Genomic DNA, 18,189 nt, shown 5'->3' on the forward strand with positions numbered 1-18,189 from the left:
GGATATAAATGGAAGTCTTTACAATCTCTAAAGATATTGTCGAAGAGCTGGTTTCATATCAGTTTTGGAAGTGGACCGATTTTGATGGACATTAACTACGTTGTCTTTAACTAGGTATTATTACAACAGCATCCACTAATCCATCTACCACATGCATTTGTGCTTCCCAATAGGGTTACATCAACGCGAGTGTCTAAAAAGAATCACGCGTTAATGGGGTGAACATTGACATGGACATAGACAGAAACGCGTAAGTGATCTTCGTTAAACATGCTCAAGAAGGATAGCTTGTTCATTATTATGGCACTAGCCTTAGTTTATTCATTTTAGGTAAGCAAGAGCCTTCTTGCAATCCCTCTCTCTCTCTCTCTCTCTCTCTCTCTCTCATATCCCACTAACCAAAGAAGCTACATCAATAAACAAAATGTTTATGGAGGAAATAGCAGCAACTTTGTGAGACTAATCCGCTCATGATATATGTACCCCAGATTTTAGCATTAGGAGTGAGTTGAAGACCTGCATAGAGCAAATTAAATATGTAATGTAAACCGTATCGGAATGTGTACTTTTTTTCCATGCGACTATCTATTACCTAATCTCATTGTTCCTCAATATGCGATTGGACCAGAGATGGCCGAACGACTCTCGGTCAAATTTTTTTTTCTTATTCCCCTTTTCCTTATAAAGAAAAAATGATCCGTCTGGAGGGAGGATCATTAGGAAAGCAGTCTTTGAAATATATAGGAGAGCTGTCCCTATGAGACAAACCAAGCAACTGCTCAGATAGCAAGAGCTTCTGATATTAACGTAGTACCATGGCTTAAAAAGAAGTGATTATACAATTGAGGAAGAAAAAAAGAAAAATGAGTTATATTGACAGAGGATGATCATATATATATATATATATATATATATATATATATATATATGCGATTCATATTTCATGGGCCAATAACACACAAATAAGAAAAAGTTCAGTGCTTCTCCTGCACAAATACATGAACATGAATTAGCAGCCTTAAATTTTCTTTTTCTTTTTTGTCGTGTAAAACCAACAAAAGTGACTGCTCATCCACAACCCTAAACCAAACCCCACTTTCTTATTTTGCTGGTTCTACATCTGATGATAATGCATATATTCCATTTCCTATATATACTTCGCATCACGAAGCCAGGCATTTACTTTGATCTCGCATCAGATGTGGAATAATTTCCCTTGGCCACGCGATCATGGATTCGTCTGGACGAGCGAACTCCGGCTCCGGCGACGATGGGAAGAGCGCTACTGCTTGTCCACGTGGCCACTGGAGACCTGCGGAGGATGAGAAGCTCCGGCAGCTCGTTGAGCAGTTCGGTGCGCAGAACTGGAATTCTATTGCAGAGAAGCTTCAAGGAAGATCAGGCATGAAATTTTAATTTGATCCGTACATATATGCATATGAACTTTCTCAGTCTCGTGGATCAATTTTAACTTTCGAGATTTAAGTTTGTTTGCGCATGTTTTCATTTCTTGTTAGTGAATTCCCGATCAGATGATGTAATGCTATGTGCTGTTGAAAGTTCAGTTGGACCTCTCTCTCTCTCTCTCTCATACTTCGAGGTAGCTCTTATTTGGTTTAATCTACTGTAATTATATGGCCAAGTATGGTGTTAGAGAGTATAGCTGAAACAGCTTGGGAAAATATCTTTACCAATTAAATCTGCAAAGGATCTTCGGTTTGAATGTTAATTTAATTTGGAACTCTTGTTTTTTTTACAGGAAAGAGTTGCAGATTAAGGTGGTTTAACCAACTCGATCCAAGAATTAACAGGAGGCCATTTACCGAAGAAGAAGAGGAGAGGCTTCTCGCCGCTCATCGTGTGCATGGAAACAAGTGGGCGCTCATAGCGAGATTATTTCCCGGTCGAACGGACAACGCCGTGAAGAACCATTGGCATGTTATAATGGCTAGAAAGCAAAGAGAGCAGTCCAAGCTCTGTGGGAAACGAAGCCATCAAGAGTACTCTCTCGGTGACTCCACTGGTTTGCAAGGGAGAAAGAATCATTTTCAAGATGAATTGCTCGGTTCGCAGTTCGGGTTTGATCAGGGGAAAGGATTTTTCATTTTTCAAAGCCCCAGTAGGGAGAGGAATTTCGCTCTGTCACCATCTTCGTCAGCTTCTTGGACTTTCGGCAGCCAATTGCTTGCAAAGTCCGCGCACAACTCTTCTCCAGTTGATGACTTCAATAGAATAGAAAGAAGAGATTACTACAATCGAGCTTTCAATAATTATTCCGCTAAAGAGGGGTCGAGAAGTTTGAGCCAACCCTTCCATTCCCATCCATATTCACCTGTTTCCAGTGCTTACTCGATTAGTCATAACCGGAGGGTCGTTCCAAGTCCATTTGGGTATGTTTGCCTCGACGATGGCAGGAACGACGGTAACACGATGAAGAAGCAGGAGATGGTGAGCTTCCGCGACGAAATGCCGAGGTTAGAGAAGACGAGATTGCACGCTAGTTCGACGCATCAAGAACAAGCAGATGAGTCTCTCAAGCACAAGGATGTTCCTTTCATAGATTTCCTTGGTGTGGGGATTTCTTCTTGATATGACTATTGATCACTAGAGAAATTTTCCCAGATAATTATCCTTGTCGTTTTTCTTTTCTGATGATCTAATCAACTAATAAGTAGTTTGAGGAATTTCACTTAACTTTTTTCTTGTTATAATTTACATGTTTATAAGAAGCGATTAACAGATTAATCAAGTAGTTCTATACTAGTCTGATGTTCATGCAGGTTATAGCATATCTGTGATCTAGTCTTTGTCTTATTGCTTGAACTAATTAATGTTTGTTTTGCACTCCCTCCTGTTCTATAATTCGACTTGTAATAAGGGTTCTGCGAGTCATTTTCTTCTCTTTCTTCAGTAAGTTAATCGGTGTGTGTTGTGTATTACATTTCCTTGTCCCATTCTCATCAACGTATGTATACCTGTTTCGCGAAATTGATATTTATTTACAAGATAAATCTATTGGAAAGGAACCTTCCTTGTTTCTAATTTGAGGATATAAATGCACCTGTATCAAACTTAAACCTGTTCTCAGACATCCACTTTGATTTTTAATGGAGTTAGGTAGCAATAACAAATGCTCCAATATCTGAAGCTGTCCATGCATAAATGAACACCACACAGCTTAGGTTTGCGAGCTAATTGAGTTTGGTAATTACATAAGTAGAATATAACAAACAAATAAGAAGAAGACAGATGCATAACCACATTATAATGAATTAAAGGATTTTTAATTGCCTTCTTGACAACAAGATGGTCAAGCTGCTCTATGCATGCGTGGACATGGAGGGGCAACAAATTGCAAAACTTCAACTACGAGAAACTATCCACGAGAACTGGATTGCTTTCGACTATATAGTATCGTCAAAAGACTTTCTATCAGAAATTGCTAACCTTTTCACATGGTCGGTGACTTGTTAAACACAAAACAAAGTTTCAATATATATATATATATATATATATATATATATATATATATATAAAATTGTTATGAGTGACTTTTTCACTGCCGTCAGTGAAGTTTTCCTATATATTTGGAAATATAGGTGTGCATCTATTTGTGACTAGCAAATTTTTCGGGTGATTAGTAGTACGTTTCAATGAAAGAAAAAAATTCAGAAAAATTTTAAAAACTTTGCAAAAATTATCCTAGTGAGGGTGGCTCTCGCCCTTGCCTAGGCGAAGACCAATAAGGGTCGGCCTGGCCAGATTTGGCGAAGGGGGCCCTTGCCAACGCTCGCCTTACCTAGGTAAGGCCGACCCTCATTTGTGGAGGGCGAGGCTGGTGGCCAGCGACTAGCCACTGGCAAAAAGAAAAAGGAAAGAAAACGAAAGAAAAAAGTTCAGAAATTTTTTTAAATATTATTCACGTCAGCGCCGGCCGTGCAACGCAGGACGGCCGACGTCCACATCAGCGATTTTTATCCAAAATTGGTCGGATGGACTACATTAACAAATTGTTAGAAGGTTTGAGACTAAATTCGTCCACATCAGCGATTTCTATCCAAAATTGATTGGATGGATTACATTAACAAATTGTCAGAAGGTTTGAGACTAAATTCGTCCACATCAGCGATTTCTATTCAAAATTGGTCGGATGGACTACATTAACAAATTGTCAGAAGGTTTGAGACTAAACTAGCTAAATTGAAAAGTTAAGAATTGAATTGACACAAGTGCAATAGATTTAGAACTTTCTTACTGATTTCCCCGTATATATGTGCTTAGACCAAAATAGTAAGATACAAAATCTTTTAAAAATAAGGTCCGGTACAAATTGTCATGCACTCGGTTCTTGTAATGACTTTGGAGAGATTATCCGTCTGAAACAATTTAGGCAGAGGGAAATCTTCTCAATTTTGCCCCCTTCATAGTGCATGGTGGTGGAAATTGGAAGGAGAGAAAAAATATCAGCTGCACCTTTGACCATGACGCGCATTGACTTGAGAATCTTTGTAAAAATCAACGGCCACCACGGAGAAATTCCACACGCAGGTCTAGTGCTTATTTCCTCAAAGCTTCTCTTTTCTCGCCATCAATTTTTTTTCCCTATAAGTGTACACCCTTCATCTCCCATCTCCGCCCAACACCGGCCAAGACATCGGTTAACTTTTGCTTCTGCCATCGATTCAATTGGGTGCAAAGCTTTTTGTGGGAAGAATATACACCACGAAATCATGGACAGAGAGCAAGAAGACATGCAGTTTCTCGGTCCCTTTGGCATCTACAGAGAGTCGTGCAACATCATACTGCAATGGAAGAAAATCTTCGCTCAGATCACTCTTGCACTCGTCCTCCCTCTCTCTTTCATCTTCTTGCTTCACATGAAGGTGTCCGATGCCCTCTTCTCCGAAATGGTCCACGACTCGATGTCCCTCGACGGCTCGGACAGCCTCAACAAGGAAACGGCCGTCTTCTTGCTTTTCCTAGCCGTTTTCCTCCTCACCTTCTCCCTCCTTGCTACCTCCGCGGTGGTCTACACTGTTGCCTCGGTCTATGCCAGGCGAGAGGTCTCCTTCAAGAGGGTCATGAGGGTGGTCCCTAGGGTTTGGAAGAAGCCAATGGTCATCCTTTTTTCGATGTTTTGCCTTATCTTCCTTTACGACATCCTTGCAATTGTCATGTTCTTTGCATACCAATCGATCATCAGCCCGAAGAATGTCGGTATGACTTTTTACGTAGTGTTTGGGGGGTTTTACTTGGTGGGTCTAGTGTATATTAGCACGGTATGGCAATTGGCTAGTGTTGTGGCTGTGTTGGAGGAGCTTTCTTATACGGGTCATGCCATTTACAAGAGCCATACACTAATTGAAGGGAAGTTGTGGGTGCTATCGGTCATCTGCTTGAAGTTCAATCTGCTTGTTGGGCTCATCCAATTAGGGTCCCAAAACCTGGTTGTTCATGGGAACAACACCGTCTCCACGGGGATCGCGAGTAGAATCACGTTTGGAGTTGCGTGTTGTTTGCTGCTTGCGCGTTGATCCTGTTTGAACTTGTCGTCCAAACAGTAGTCTACTTCGTGTGCAAGTCGTACCATCACGAGAACATCGATAAGTCGGCACTTTCGGATCATCTCGAAGGTTATCTTGGCGAGTATGTTCCTCTGGTTTCCAAGGATGTTCAGCTCGAAAAGTATAATGTTTGACCACATATTGTGAGAATCATATTGTAATCAAGAATAGAAGAGCTCACGTTCATTTGTTATACTCTCAGTAGTTGGATTCAAAGTCGGAATGTGAAGTCGGATTTCCACAGAGAAATTTCTTTCTTTTTAAGGTTGGCTGTTATGAACAAAACCCAGAAAAATATTGGCTGAAAAATTAAATCACCGTAACCTTGCAAAGATAAAATAATCTGGGATCTATCGGATTTTGCAATCAAATCAAAACGAAATCACCGGTCACGATCACTCGCACACTCGAGTGTTTTCTGGCCCTATTTTCCGGCCAAACCCACATTTTGCAGAGCTCACAACACAAATCCACCGTTGTGTGTACGCCCAAAATTGTGAGAGTCCACTATTCGGCCACATCTCTCTTTTAATGCAGCATTCAACTGGAATCCATGCTCAAGATTTAGATATTCCCTTCGATTTTGTGCGGCTGATGATAGGCCAGAGCTCCAAGCTATGGTATGAGGCAAAACACGGACCGGTCTACATCAACTAGGACTTTCTTGAACGCCTCGTCCAATTGTCCCTGCAATACACGACCGGTATACATCATTCATTCATATCTGGCTTTGTACACTAGTCTAGTTTCATACACGGACTCAAACTCGAGAGATAATTAAACATTATAAATGCTAGAATTCTGCGGTGCTGTGCCCAAAAGATACAGATTTTCTTTTTTATTTTTATATCCCGGTAAATTTCATTAGGTGTGGGAAACTTCCTAGAATAGTTGGTAAATTTAAGGTGTTGATACGAATGGTAAATGAAAGTTTACAAAAGAGAAGAACTTTTTTTGGTCAAATATAAGAGATGTTTGATAATTCTAATTCACATAAGAGTGGTAATGCAAAACTAAATTGGTAACTTAATTCAAGAAAAAAATCTAAGGTAGTTAATTTCTGAAAAGAGTTGGCAAATTTAACGGATTTGTAAACAAGCCAAATGAAAATTCGGTAACTCAATAGAACAGTTGATAAATTTGAAAAAACAAAACGAAATAAACATTGGCAAGCATCTCGATTGGAAGTTAGTAAATCAAAACTCATTGGTAACTACCGCCACCTTTTTAGGGGTGAACCATCAAGGGAAAATTAATGAATTACTAAGCAAACGCTTAGCATGGACTCTATCAAACCCATACTAATCGCAACTTTGGAGTGTTAATTAAATCATTTAAACACTCAATTCAATTCATTTCGGAGTCGCCACCAATCTATTATGGACCGATAAAAAACCCAAGCAAAATGTGGGAGAACAATTATTTCTGTAAACTAAAGATTTCATGAATACGAGAACTTGATTACGCTAGATAAATCTAATGCTCTTTTGATATATTTTCTATTTATTTCAAAAACTTTTGCAAGTAGTATTGGTAAGTTTTAATCCTAAACCACTAAACTGTGATAGGTGATCATGCGCATGCGCAAACAAGAATTGTAACAATCAATAAATCAAAGCAATAAATAAATTGCTAGAAAATGGTAAAGAACCTTGATGCGTTATGCAAAGCAAAAGCGAAATTTTACTATCATCCAATGTACCGAGTGTTCCACAAAATATTAACCAAAGACCATACAATACATGTATGCCCTAAAGAGGATTTCTAAATGCAATGTCTATTACTTCCTTCTGTGTTTTTCTTGTTTGAAATAAACATGAATTTAGTGAAATGCTATGACTATATGGATACTAATCTGACATAATTTGTTGAACTAAAATGAAATCTACATGACGGGTAGCCATTAAATTGAATGCAATCTATATGGAATAACATGAAGTAGCATTAATCATGGGAATAATCCTATTACTAAAACTACGTGTGAGACTATTTTTGTCTTTTTTCCTTTTTTTTTTTATAGAAATAAAAGACTAAACTTTAGGACACTAACATGACCTAATGACTTTTATTAAAAGATGACCTAACAATGCAATCTAATTATGTTTTGTATTTTCTTTTTATGATTTAAAATAGGAAACTGCCTAAAAAATCAGGAAATATTGTATATTAAATGGGAAAAGTACTAAGACAGTCCTAAACTTATTGTATTGATACTAATTCAGCCTTAAACCGTTCAATTGGACAAATTTAATCCTAAACCTTTTTACATTGGTACCGGTTCAATTCATCCGGCCAATTTAGGCCGAAAATCGTTGACATAGATATTTTTTAATAATATTTTAATATTTTTTTAAAAAAATTCCCTTTTTTCTATTTCCTTTTTTTCCTTTATTTTTTTCCTTCTCTTTCCTTTGGCCTATGGTAGGTACTCGGCCATGACCGAAGAAGGGCCTGGGCGAGGTTGTCCTTGTGGCCTGGGCAAGGGCGACGACGCCCTTGTTTTTCCTTGCCTGTGGCCGATACTTGGAAAAAAAAGGGAAAAAAAGAATAAAGGGGAAATTTGTTTTAATAAATAATGAAAATTCAAAAAATTATTAAAAATTATCCACGTTAGTGCCAGCTATGCTACGTAGGATGACTAAGATCCACGTCAGTGGTTTCCTGTCTAAATTGACCTGATGAATTGAATTGGAACCGGTCCTATTAAAAAGTTTAGGACTTAATTGGTACCGATGCAATAGATTTATGACTTTTTTGGTACTTTTCCCCATATTAAATCCTTATTATACACTAATGATGTTTATGCTTTCCTTAAATTACTACATGATTCCTAATACACCTAAGATATGAATTTCTACATTAGGAAATATGCATGAATGTAATCTAAATTAAATTCAATGCAATTCTTTTTATTTATTTTATATGATGCATGTGCCTAATCTAATGAAGTATAAAATCTAATGCCCTACATGTGACGCCACATAACGTCATGCGCGACACATGTCGTTTTCAATTATTACTTATAATTATTATGAGCATGCGGAAGTACATCAAAATAATTAAACATGTCATTTCATTATTTCACATACTTAATAATGTACATATGCATTTTTTTTTACATTAAAAGATCAAACACTTGGGAAGGGTTCGGTAACTCCTTGTCTTCACTACTACACCATTGCTTTCAAAAGCCTGCCTGCAAAACATTGATCCAACATCCAATGATCGATCACCTCCCCCAACATCGGCTCATCGGCAATGTAATCAGGAGGACCATCAAAGCCTTTAAGCGGTTCCATCCAGACACCATCATAGATCGCGTACCAGGTTACATACCGATGGGGAACCCACTCGGCAAGTCCTATGTCGACCCATACCATGGTAGTACACTTAGTATACATCAAAACCATATTAGCCAACGCAACATCCTCATACTCATACTCAAAGTGAGCTGGGTTTCCAAATAGCGTGGCGGCGGAAAGGCCATCCTACATGTCTAGAAAAATAAAGGAATGAGCCGAAGCCCAGTAAATGAAATCTCTAAAACTAAGGTAAAAAATTCACTCACCACTCAATTTGATATCAACAACAATTGCGAGTTCAAAGCAGTATAAAACAATCATGCATGATGAATACAGAAAAAAAGGTACTATCCTTCATGTAGATCAATGAAACAACAATAACATTGCATAAATCAATCACTCATGTACAAGCGGATGTCATATTATATATAATAAATATCACATAATATCTCATCGATTTACACATATGAGTTTATATTCGTCACAGGCCTTGACCATCTTGATTTATGAGGTATCGTCACCACCAACTCATGGGAGGCAAAAACAAACTTACCCATTTGCCACGCCTCTTAGCCTATCTATCATGGGCGTCATTTACATTAGCGAGGATAAATACACCACCGTACATTCGCATGATGTTGGCTAAGTCTTAGCATCTTACCATGGCTACACAAGCCATGTTATATCATGACTACACTAGCCATATCATCATATAATTTCATGTCATCTCAACCTTGTAAAGTGAGGTGACAAGCAATGATCACCTAGAGGGGGTGAATAGGTGATTTTAAATAATTCTTAACAAATTTAAAGTGGAAGTAAAATATAAAGAAAAAAGTTTGAACCACGTTCAGATTTTGAAATTTCTTGTTCAGATAATTATCAGAATGTGCAATAAAGTAAATGAAAAAGAGTTTTTAGGAAAGAGAAATTGCACACAAGATGTATAATAGTTCAGCTTAGATCAAGTCTACATCCACTCTCCCACCCTGACAACCTACTGGCTAGATTCCACTAGATGAATAATCAAGAGATTACAAAATTTGAGTGATAACACTCTATGTAAGATAGGTCACTCTATCTCACTTAATCATTTTTACACAAGGTCTCTCAAGACTGCAGATTTTAGCACAAAAAAGACAAGTATCACTGATTGGAGTATGCTCAGACTTTGGAATGAATGATTATGGATCTTGTCACATGTTTTGCTCCTCAAAACTTTGTCTCTTTTTATACTCCTCCACTTCCAAACTAGCCGTTGAACAGTCTTCATCTTGGACATATTTGTATAGAAGAGATTGAGTAGCCATTGAATGACAAAATCTGAATCCCGCTAAGTCTGATCGCCCATACAACCAGAACTTCGGTTTCCATAAGAAGAGCCTCTCCATTTAGGAATAAACTTGTCTCGATGGTTGATTGTTAATCAATTAAGGATATTTTTGTGATATAATAATCCTTACAAAATAGCCTTTTAAGATTGAATCAATCAAGACTTTCCATTTGTGAAATCCAAGCCAGATTACTAGCCGTTATAATCGTTATGATAAAGTGTGAATCTTGTCTCGCATTCAGAACTTAAGTCAAAATGGGTTGTTCTATAAGGTCCGAGCCTTCTGAACCTTCTGAATTATCTAAATATGAAATTCTTTCTCTATCGTGTATAAAATTTGAACTTCATCTTTTGTGATAGAGAATCTGAACTTCACCTTCTGATTCAAGTAAAGTCTGGTCTTCTTGAAGTAATAGTTTGATTTCTTCAGAATGTAACTCCGTGTACTTAAAATACTTCAAAAGCATTTGTTAGAATTATAAAATCTCATGTACAATTTTGTCAACTTCAAAATATATTAGGAGGTTCTCCCAACATAAAGAACCGTCCCATACGGTAAAACATCTAGCTAACTCCATAGTCTCATACACATACTCATACGAGGGAATTCGCTTGGTGGCGAACAAGCCATGGAAAATGTCTTAATCACGTGGTATCAAAGACATACACAATTAATTACAATACAATGAATGCCACATATTTTCATTATTTACAAATATAAACAACGACAAGTTAATCACTTGACATTTCACATATTGTATAAGACTCATTTTTTTAACCGGTTTGATTTCCTTTAATTAATAATACTTAATAATCCACTACATGACACTAAAAATCATAAAATAACCCTGTTCACAGCCCCCCCTTCACTTCTGTAAATTTCGAAATTGCCTCTTACCTTGTCAAGAAATTTACCAAAATACCCTTTTTATGTCTAGTTTTATCATTTTCACACTTTTCTCACTCAAGATACAACAAAACAATTTAACAATCTCTCAAAGACATCCTAGGCATGTGAAAAGCTTTTTACTTCAAGCCCAACAATCACAATAGCTTAAAATACAACTAATGAAACTAGCTTACATAGAGAGTAAAATCCAAACTAAATAAACAAATAATCTATCAACCAAGCTCAAGAGTACTAAGTAAAGCATTCTAACCTAGCCCTTAGAGTTTTCACTTATCCAAAGTGAAATATTCAACAAAGCAAACCTTTATTTACCTTGAAATCAAAATAGATACTAAAATTAACAAGTCTTATTCTTTAGAAAATAACATAGCTTATTTGATAAAAAAAAAAGGAAGGGAAACCTTGTAAGACACTAGATTGAAAGTGAGAGCTTGAACTTTGATTGTGTTGAAAGAGTGGAAAGGAAAAAAAATTTCAACTTGAAGATGTGAAGAGAATGGTGTTCACGGCCAAGAGAAAGGGAAATGCATTTAACCTCTTGTCTTCCACAATTATTGCATAATGAAGATTAGTCTGAGCTCACATTTAATAGCTAGGGTTAAAAATAATATAGTCAATTGACTAGAGTTAATAGTAGATAATAAGTTACTAGGGTTAAAAGTATAAGATGTCATGCATGAGGTCATAGGGCTAAGGTTCAATGGATTCAATTATGGCATGTGGGCAAAGATGGTGAGAGTTAAGACATTTGTCAAAGCTAATATAGTGACAAATGACGTGATTTAATTGAAAAGAGGGAGATATTATGTTATTTAGGGTAGATACTATACATTGTGGTAAATAAACAGAGAAATCGGTATTCGTTTGAATTGTCAATAAATCAAAAAATTATTTTGAAACCACTAGAATCATTAACAAAAAGCATAGAACAAAAGTGACACATTAACTCAGTAAAGTTTTAATGTTTGAAAATCATTCGATATGTATTTTGGAGAGTATCGGTTCTCGTTGACAATTATTAAACTAATTTTATTACCTCAATGACTCTCACTACTTAATATCTTAAATATCATGAACTGCAAAGAAAATTTCGGATGTCAAACTATATGATTGATTATATTGTATATAGATAAGTGTACTAGAAATTTTAAAACTTGTCACGAAATTGCAATTGAGTACTAAAACTTTCAAAAAGTGCAATCAATTCCTAAAATTTGTCATGAAAGTACAATCAAGTCCTAAAAATTTCAAAAAGTACAATCAAATCTTAAAACTCGTCATGAAAGTGCAATTGAGTCATAAAACTTTCAAAAAGTACAATCAACGGATGACTTGATGGGCCAATTTGACAAATTTTACAACTTTATTGCAATTTTCGAAAGTTTTATAACTTAATTGCAATTTCGTGACAAGTTCTAGGAATGTCGAGGATTGCTGCTGGCTATTGGGTGTTGCCAATTTTGGATGGAGACAACGAGAGTTGCTAGATGGCTTGGCGTTGAAGCTTGCTACTACTCTAGAGTTGTTGGTGTCACTAGATAGTTGCCGGCAATGAAAACTTGTAGGGAAAGAAATGCTAGGGGGTGTTAACAAGAAGTAGCCATTTGGAACGGCATCGTGTATACTCTGCAAGGAAACTTAATGCGGTGGAGGTGCGCCGCACATTGAGCGGAAAAGGTTTGGCATCGACATTAAGGGACGGGAGGAGACTCGGCATCGGCAGGGCTACGGTTGTGCGCGGCAGCTTGTGGGGGAGTGAGCACGCTCTTTCTCTATATCGCCGGCCTCTTTTGTGCAAAATTCCCTATATTATTCACCACCCTTGATTTTTTTGAGAAAGCATATTTATATAGGCTTGTTAGTTTGGCTTTTTTTTTTTTAGGTATCTCTTTCCTAAATTATACCGAGAAAATTATGTGATATATTCAAGATAGAAAATTAAGATATTTCTCTTGTCCCCTTCCTTATGGCCGAAAATCTCAAGGGAATATGCCTTTTAGACTTCCAAATTTAATTAGGAATTAAATCTCTCCAAGTTTAAGATATTTATGAGCCTTGCACATCCAATTTTCGGCCACATGGAGAAGATTACGGGTTTAGCCGAATTTTGTGCTCTTGTGGGCTTAATCCGGATAATTCAATTAAGCTCAAAGCCACCTTGCTTAAGTCAGTGTAGTTTACATGGGTCTTATTACTACTATGAAAATGCTCATTATATACAAATTAATAATATTTTTTTCAGGGGTAGGGGTCGATCTCTAATTCTTTTGTGGCTAAATAGGGTTGCCAAAATTTAGGTGTTAATAGTAAATTAACGGTAGAAAAACTGATAAGTCACACAAATAACGGATTGTTAATTCGTATAAAAGTTGATAAAGTTATGGTGTGTGTAAGAAAGACAATAAAAGTTGGTAAACGAGCATAATAGTTAGTAAATTAAATTATATATATATATATATATATATATATATATATATATATATATATATATTAGTAAGCAGTTCTAATGAGAGTTGGTAACCCAAACTAATTAGTAATTCAATAAAAAAAATTGTAAGTAACTTGAATGAAAATCAAATTCGTTTAAGAGCTGGTAAATTTAAAAGGTTGGTAAGAAGGGCAAAAATAAATGGTGCTAAAAGAAAGTTGGTAATTTGCAGACTGTTTAAAAGAATTCACAAAATCATAAAAGTGATGGGAGTAAATTAGTAACGAGTTCTCAAGAACTTAATTGACCCATAATTTTTTTACCAATGGTTGTTTGACACTTAATAATAACTCTTTCAGAAATCTATCAATACGGATTAAGAAAGCCCGTTTCTTTTGGGCCCAAGTTCAAACTATCTGTTGCGGAAGCAAGTGATCGAATAATAAAATAGACATAATAAGAAAACAAGTCGGTTACCAGATTTACGTAGTTTGGTCGTAGTGATACGTCCACGAGTAGAGCAATAACGAATTCCAATATATATTAAGTGATAGACGGTGATTACAATCACACTCGAGTCACTAAAATACTCTCAGTATTTTTCAACCCCCAATTACACCCAATAACACTCACACAGTGTTTAGCCTAGATTTGTATATAATCTCTCAATCTCATGAATGAATTATATACAAATTCTTACCACAAGATTTAATTGGCTTTAAACTCTCGGATAGCTTCAGAGTGTAATTCACTAATAGAAGCTCCTCTTTGATACTCTTCATAAGAAATCACACTTCTTATATATAGACAAGAGCACAATCCAAATTAGGAAATCTCTTTTTAAGAAACTTTTTTCCACCTAAGAAACCTATTTAAAATAAGAAACTTTCCTTTTCGGGCTCAAATTTGAGATATATTTTAACAATCTCCACTTTGACTCGACGTTTGAACCGAGTCACAATCGCTTAACTGAAATCTAAACTTTACGGCTACTCTCCTACATCCCTCAATGGGCTTAAATGCCACGAATACTTTTCAAGTTCAAGCCTCGCTTGAAGTTCATCATAATCGTGGACCTCATCAAAACACCAATTCCACATGTACCTTTAACTACTCTACAAGGATTTTTCGACGCAACCTTCTTTACTACAGATAAAGCAAAACCATTATTGCATCAACATCTATCAAGAGATTGAATACGGCAACTTTCTTTACTACAGATAAAGTTCACTGAAATTTGAACTTCACTGCTACTCTCCTACATTCCTCATGGGCTTAAATGCCACAAATACTCTTCAAGTCCAAGCCTTGCTTGAACTTTATCATAATCGTGGAGCTCATTAAAACACCAACTCCACATGTACCTTTAACTATTGTACAAGGATTTTCCGACGCAACCTTATTTACTACAGATAAAGCAAAACCATTATTGCATCAACATTTATCAGGAGATTGAATACGCACCTTGTCAATCTTAGAAGTTACAGCAACTGTTGACTTTATAGGATCCATCTCGCTACAAGCACCATCTGTGTCGATTACTTCGCTAGTATCCACTATCTCAAAAGTTTCTTGTTGCAACTTCACTTTAAGCTGAACAACATCCAGATTCGTATAAATACTGTCACTGACACTCCTACTCAAAAGTTCTGGAGACTCGTCAAATGTAATTTTTCTGCTGATAACGGGTGAATTTAATTCTGAACACCACAACTAATTGCTTCGCTCACCTGTATACACTTTCTTGCCCTTCCATTGAGCTTACTATCACTCACTCGAATGTAACATGTGCAACCAAATATTCTAAGAACAAAACAATTAGCAACATTACCTGACTATACTTCTTTGGGAGTCCGATATCTAATCGCAGTCGATGATGATATATTGTTCAGGTAACTCGCCATACTAAGCGCATCCGCCAGAAATCTCCTAGCCATATCAATACTAGTGAGCATTTTATGGGCTATCTCTAGTAATGTTTTACTCATCAACTCTGTAACCTGTTGTGGTTTACTAGCACTAGTGCGGTGTCTCACTATGCCTTCTTTCATGGAGAATTCGTTTAACAACTTCGAGCAAAACTCTATATTATCGTCAGTTCACACATGCTTGATCGTTTTACGAGTCTTCTTTTTGATCAAAGCTCTCAACTGTGTGATTCTGACAGCAGCATCAAACTTGTGCCTCAGCATAAACACTCATATCTTCCTCGAGTAGTCATGAAGAACTGTTATCATAAATTTGGCACTTTTCCTCGAAGGAAATCGCGACAACCTGCGAATATTCAATTGAATTAATTATCCAATATCTGTGGCTTCTCTGACAGTCGCACTGAACTATACTCTCCGTCGTTGATTTAAATCATATCACCTGCATACATTCAGTAACAGATTTCTTTCACTTAAAACCTTCAGGCTTCTCTCGTTAATGTGCCCCAAACATATATGCCACAATTCAGATTCTCAAACATATGTATTCGACATCTCCACGGCGAAATTCGTCACTGTCTCACTCCGAAGCTCTTACAGGCCACTATGCTTGATTCCTTTCATTAGAACAACCTTCAAAATTCCACATTCTGAATAATATCGACACTCAGCTAAATCCAGGGCACTCAAGGAAATTATGTTCTTTTTCAACTTTGGAACATGCCTTACTCTAGTTAATGTTCTCATGATACCATCATGCATTCTGATTCTAACGTTACTAATGTCTATAGCATCGCACTTAGAGTTGTTCTACAAGTATACTTTACTACTATCTATGCATTGATAAGTAGTAAACTAGTTCCTATTTGGTGTAGCATGAAAAGAACAACTATAATCCATAATCTATCCATCAAACGATGAATAATCAGTGATAGACAAGATATAATCAGCACTATCCGAATTACTGTCAGCTAGAGCTACAACATTATCCACAGACTCAACTCTAATACCCTTACCATTGTCATTTTTTAGCTTAAAGTAATCCCTTCTAAGATCCCATTTTGCCACAACTCCAACAGACAACACCATTAGTCCTAGACTGGCTACGTCTATTCTAGTTTATACCACTTTTGCTAACATGTGCACTAGTTCTTCTTCTATTTTCACCTACTAAAGATTCTTTTCTACGGATATCCTCACTCAGAATTAAATCTCAAACCCTATTAAACGTCAAACTTGTTGACTTCGAGAAATTACTGGCTACAGTAATAGTAACTTTCCAACTATTAGGCAATGAGGATAATAGAATTAAAGCACATACCTCATCTTCAAAGTCAATTTCAACTGAACTCAATTCACTAATGATTAGATTGAATTCATTAATATGATCAGCAACTAACGCACATTTACCCATCTTTAAGTTAAATAGATGTCACATAAAGTAGATTTTGTTGATCGCAGAGGGCTTCTCGTACATATCCGACAGGGCTTTCATCAAACCGACAGTGGTCTTCTCTTTCACAATGTTAAACGTGATGTTATGAGCCAACGTTAGTCAAATAACACCCAAAGCTCATCTATCTAGCAATTCCCAATCAACTTGCTTTATTATTTATGGCTTATCCCCAGATAGGGGCAAGTGCAGTTTTATCTGATACAGATAATCCTTGATTTGGATCTTTCAGAAACCAAAGTCCTTCCCATCAAATCTGTTGATTTTTACTTTTCCTTCTTTTGTTGTTATCGATCCGCTTCAACTCAGCCAAGCCTAGCTTTGATACCAATTATTGCGGAAGCAAGTGATGGGACAATAAATTTGAAAGAATAAGAAAATAAATCGACACCAGATTTACGTGATTCGGTCATAGTGACTTACGTCCACGGGGAGAGCATCACGAAATTCCACTATAGATCAAGCGATATAACGGAAATTACAATCACACTCAAGTCACTCAAGCACTCTCAATGTTTCCGAAGCTCCAATTACACCTAATAAGTTACGCAGTATTTAACCTCATAATTACTCACGAAATAATTTTTTAATTTATGAAAAAATTATACATAAATCTTATTACAAGATTTAATCGACTTAAATACTTAAATTCTTGGTGCAATTGACGAACAAAAACCCACGAGAATAACCCACACCAAGCACGCGCTTGAAAACGGCGCTTGAAAACTTCCCTCTCGACAGCCATGACGTTCCATGCTACATATCCCGAAGCACACGATGAAGTCCTCTGCACCTCAACAGCTGGTCAAAGGAATCCCACTATCCAAATATATATAAAAGAAACACTCTTGACTGGTCTTCAAGTCCGCACGTTGGACTTTACGATTCTTCAACGTGACTCCCACGCGAATTAGGAAAGAATATTTCTGGTTCTTTTATTTCTTCTTCTTTCTCTAACCCAACTTTCTTTTTCTTTTACACCTTGGCGACTCCAATTGCAAAGAGAGATTATGTGCCCATCTTTCTTTGCTCAATATTTCGAACATCCACGTAAATAATAATTCATCACGGATTGGGCTTAGTTCGCAGGCTCAAACTTGAAACATAATTTTAACACACTATCATTATAAATACCACCCGATGGCTAGCAGAAGCCCCTCCGAAAACACAATTAAAATGTCGTCTTTTTGTCTTTAAAGCTTTCTGCACTATATTTTCAATTTCTTTGGCTGTAGATCTTTATGTCTTAAGTTGGGTATCAATGTAATATG

General features: G+C 36.7%; 1 protein-coding gene and 1 pseudogene across 1 annotated transcript; both read left to right on the forward strand.

The window, feature by feature from the left end:
• Window positions 1–962: 962 nt before the first annotated feature.
• LOC115684682 (transcription factor LAF1-like) lies at window positions 963–2,749 on the forward strand (annotated as a pseudogene).
• Window positions 2,750–4,730: 1,981 nt separating this feature from the next.
• On the forward strand, window positions 4,731–5,534 carry LOC115684650 (uncharacterized). The gene has a single exon (XM_030609479.1). The coding sequence runs from the start codon at window positions 4,731–4,733 to the stop codon at window positions 5,532–5,534; it is 804 nt and encodes a 267-aa protein (XP_030465339.1).
• The last annotated feature ends 12,655 nt before the right edge of the window (window positions 5,535–18,189 follow it).

The sequence above is a fragment of the Syzygium oleosum genome, unplaced genomic scaffold (assembly GCF_021117445.2).
Source record: "Syzygium oleosum isolate NSW1041296 unplaced genomic scaffold, Sole_v2.1 Sole_v2.02, whole genome shotgun sequence".
NCBI lineage: Eukaryota > Viridiplantae > Streptophyta > Magnoliopsida > Myrtales > Myrtaceae > Syzygium > Syzygium oleosum.

What these genes read in the sequence shown, in the direction of transcription:
- LOC115684650 (XM_030609479.1), top strand. Translation starts at nt 4,731, where the DNA reads ATGGACAGAGAGCAAGAAGACATGCAGTTTCTCGGTCCCTTTGGCATC.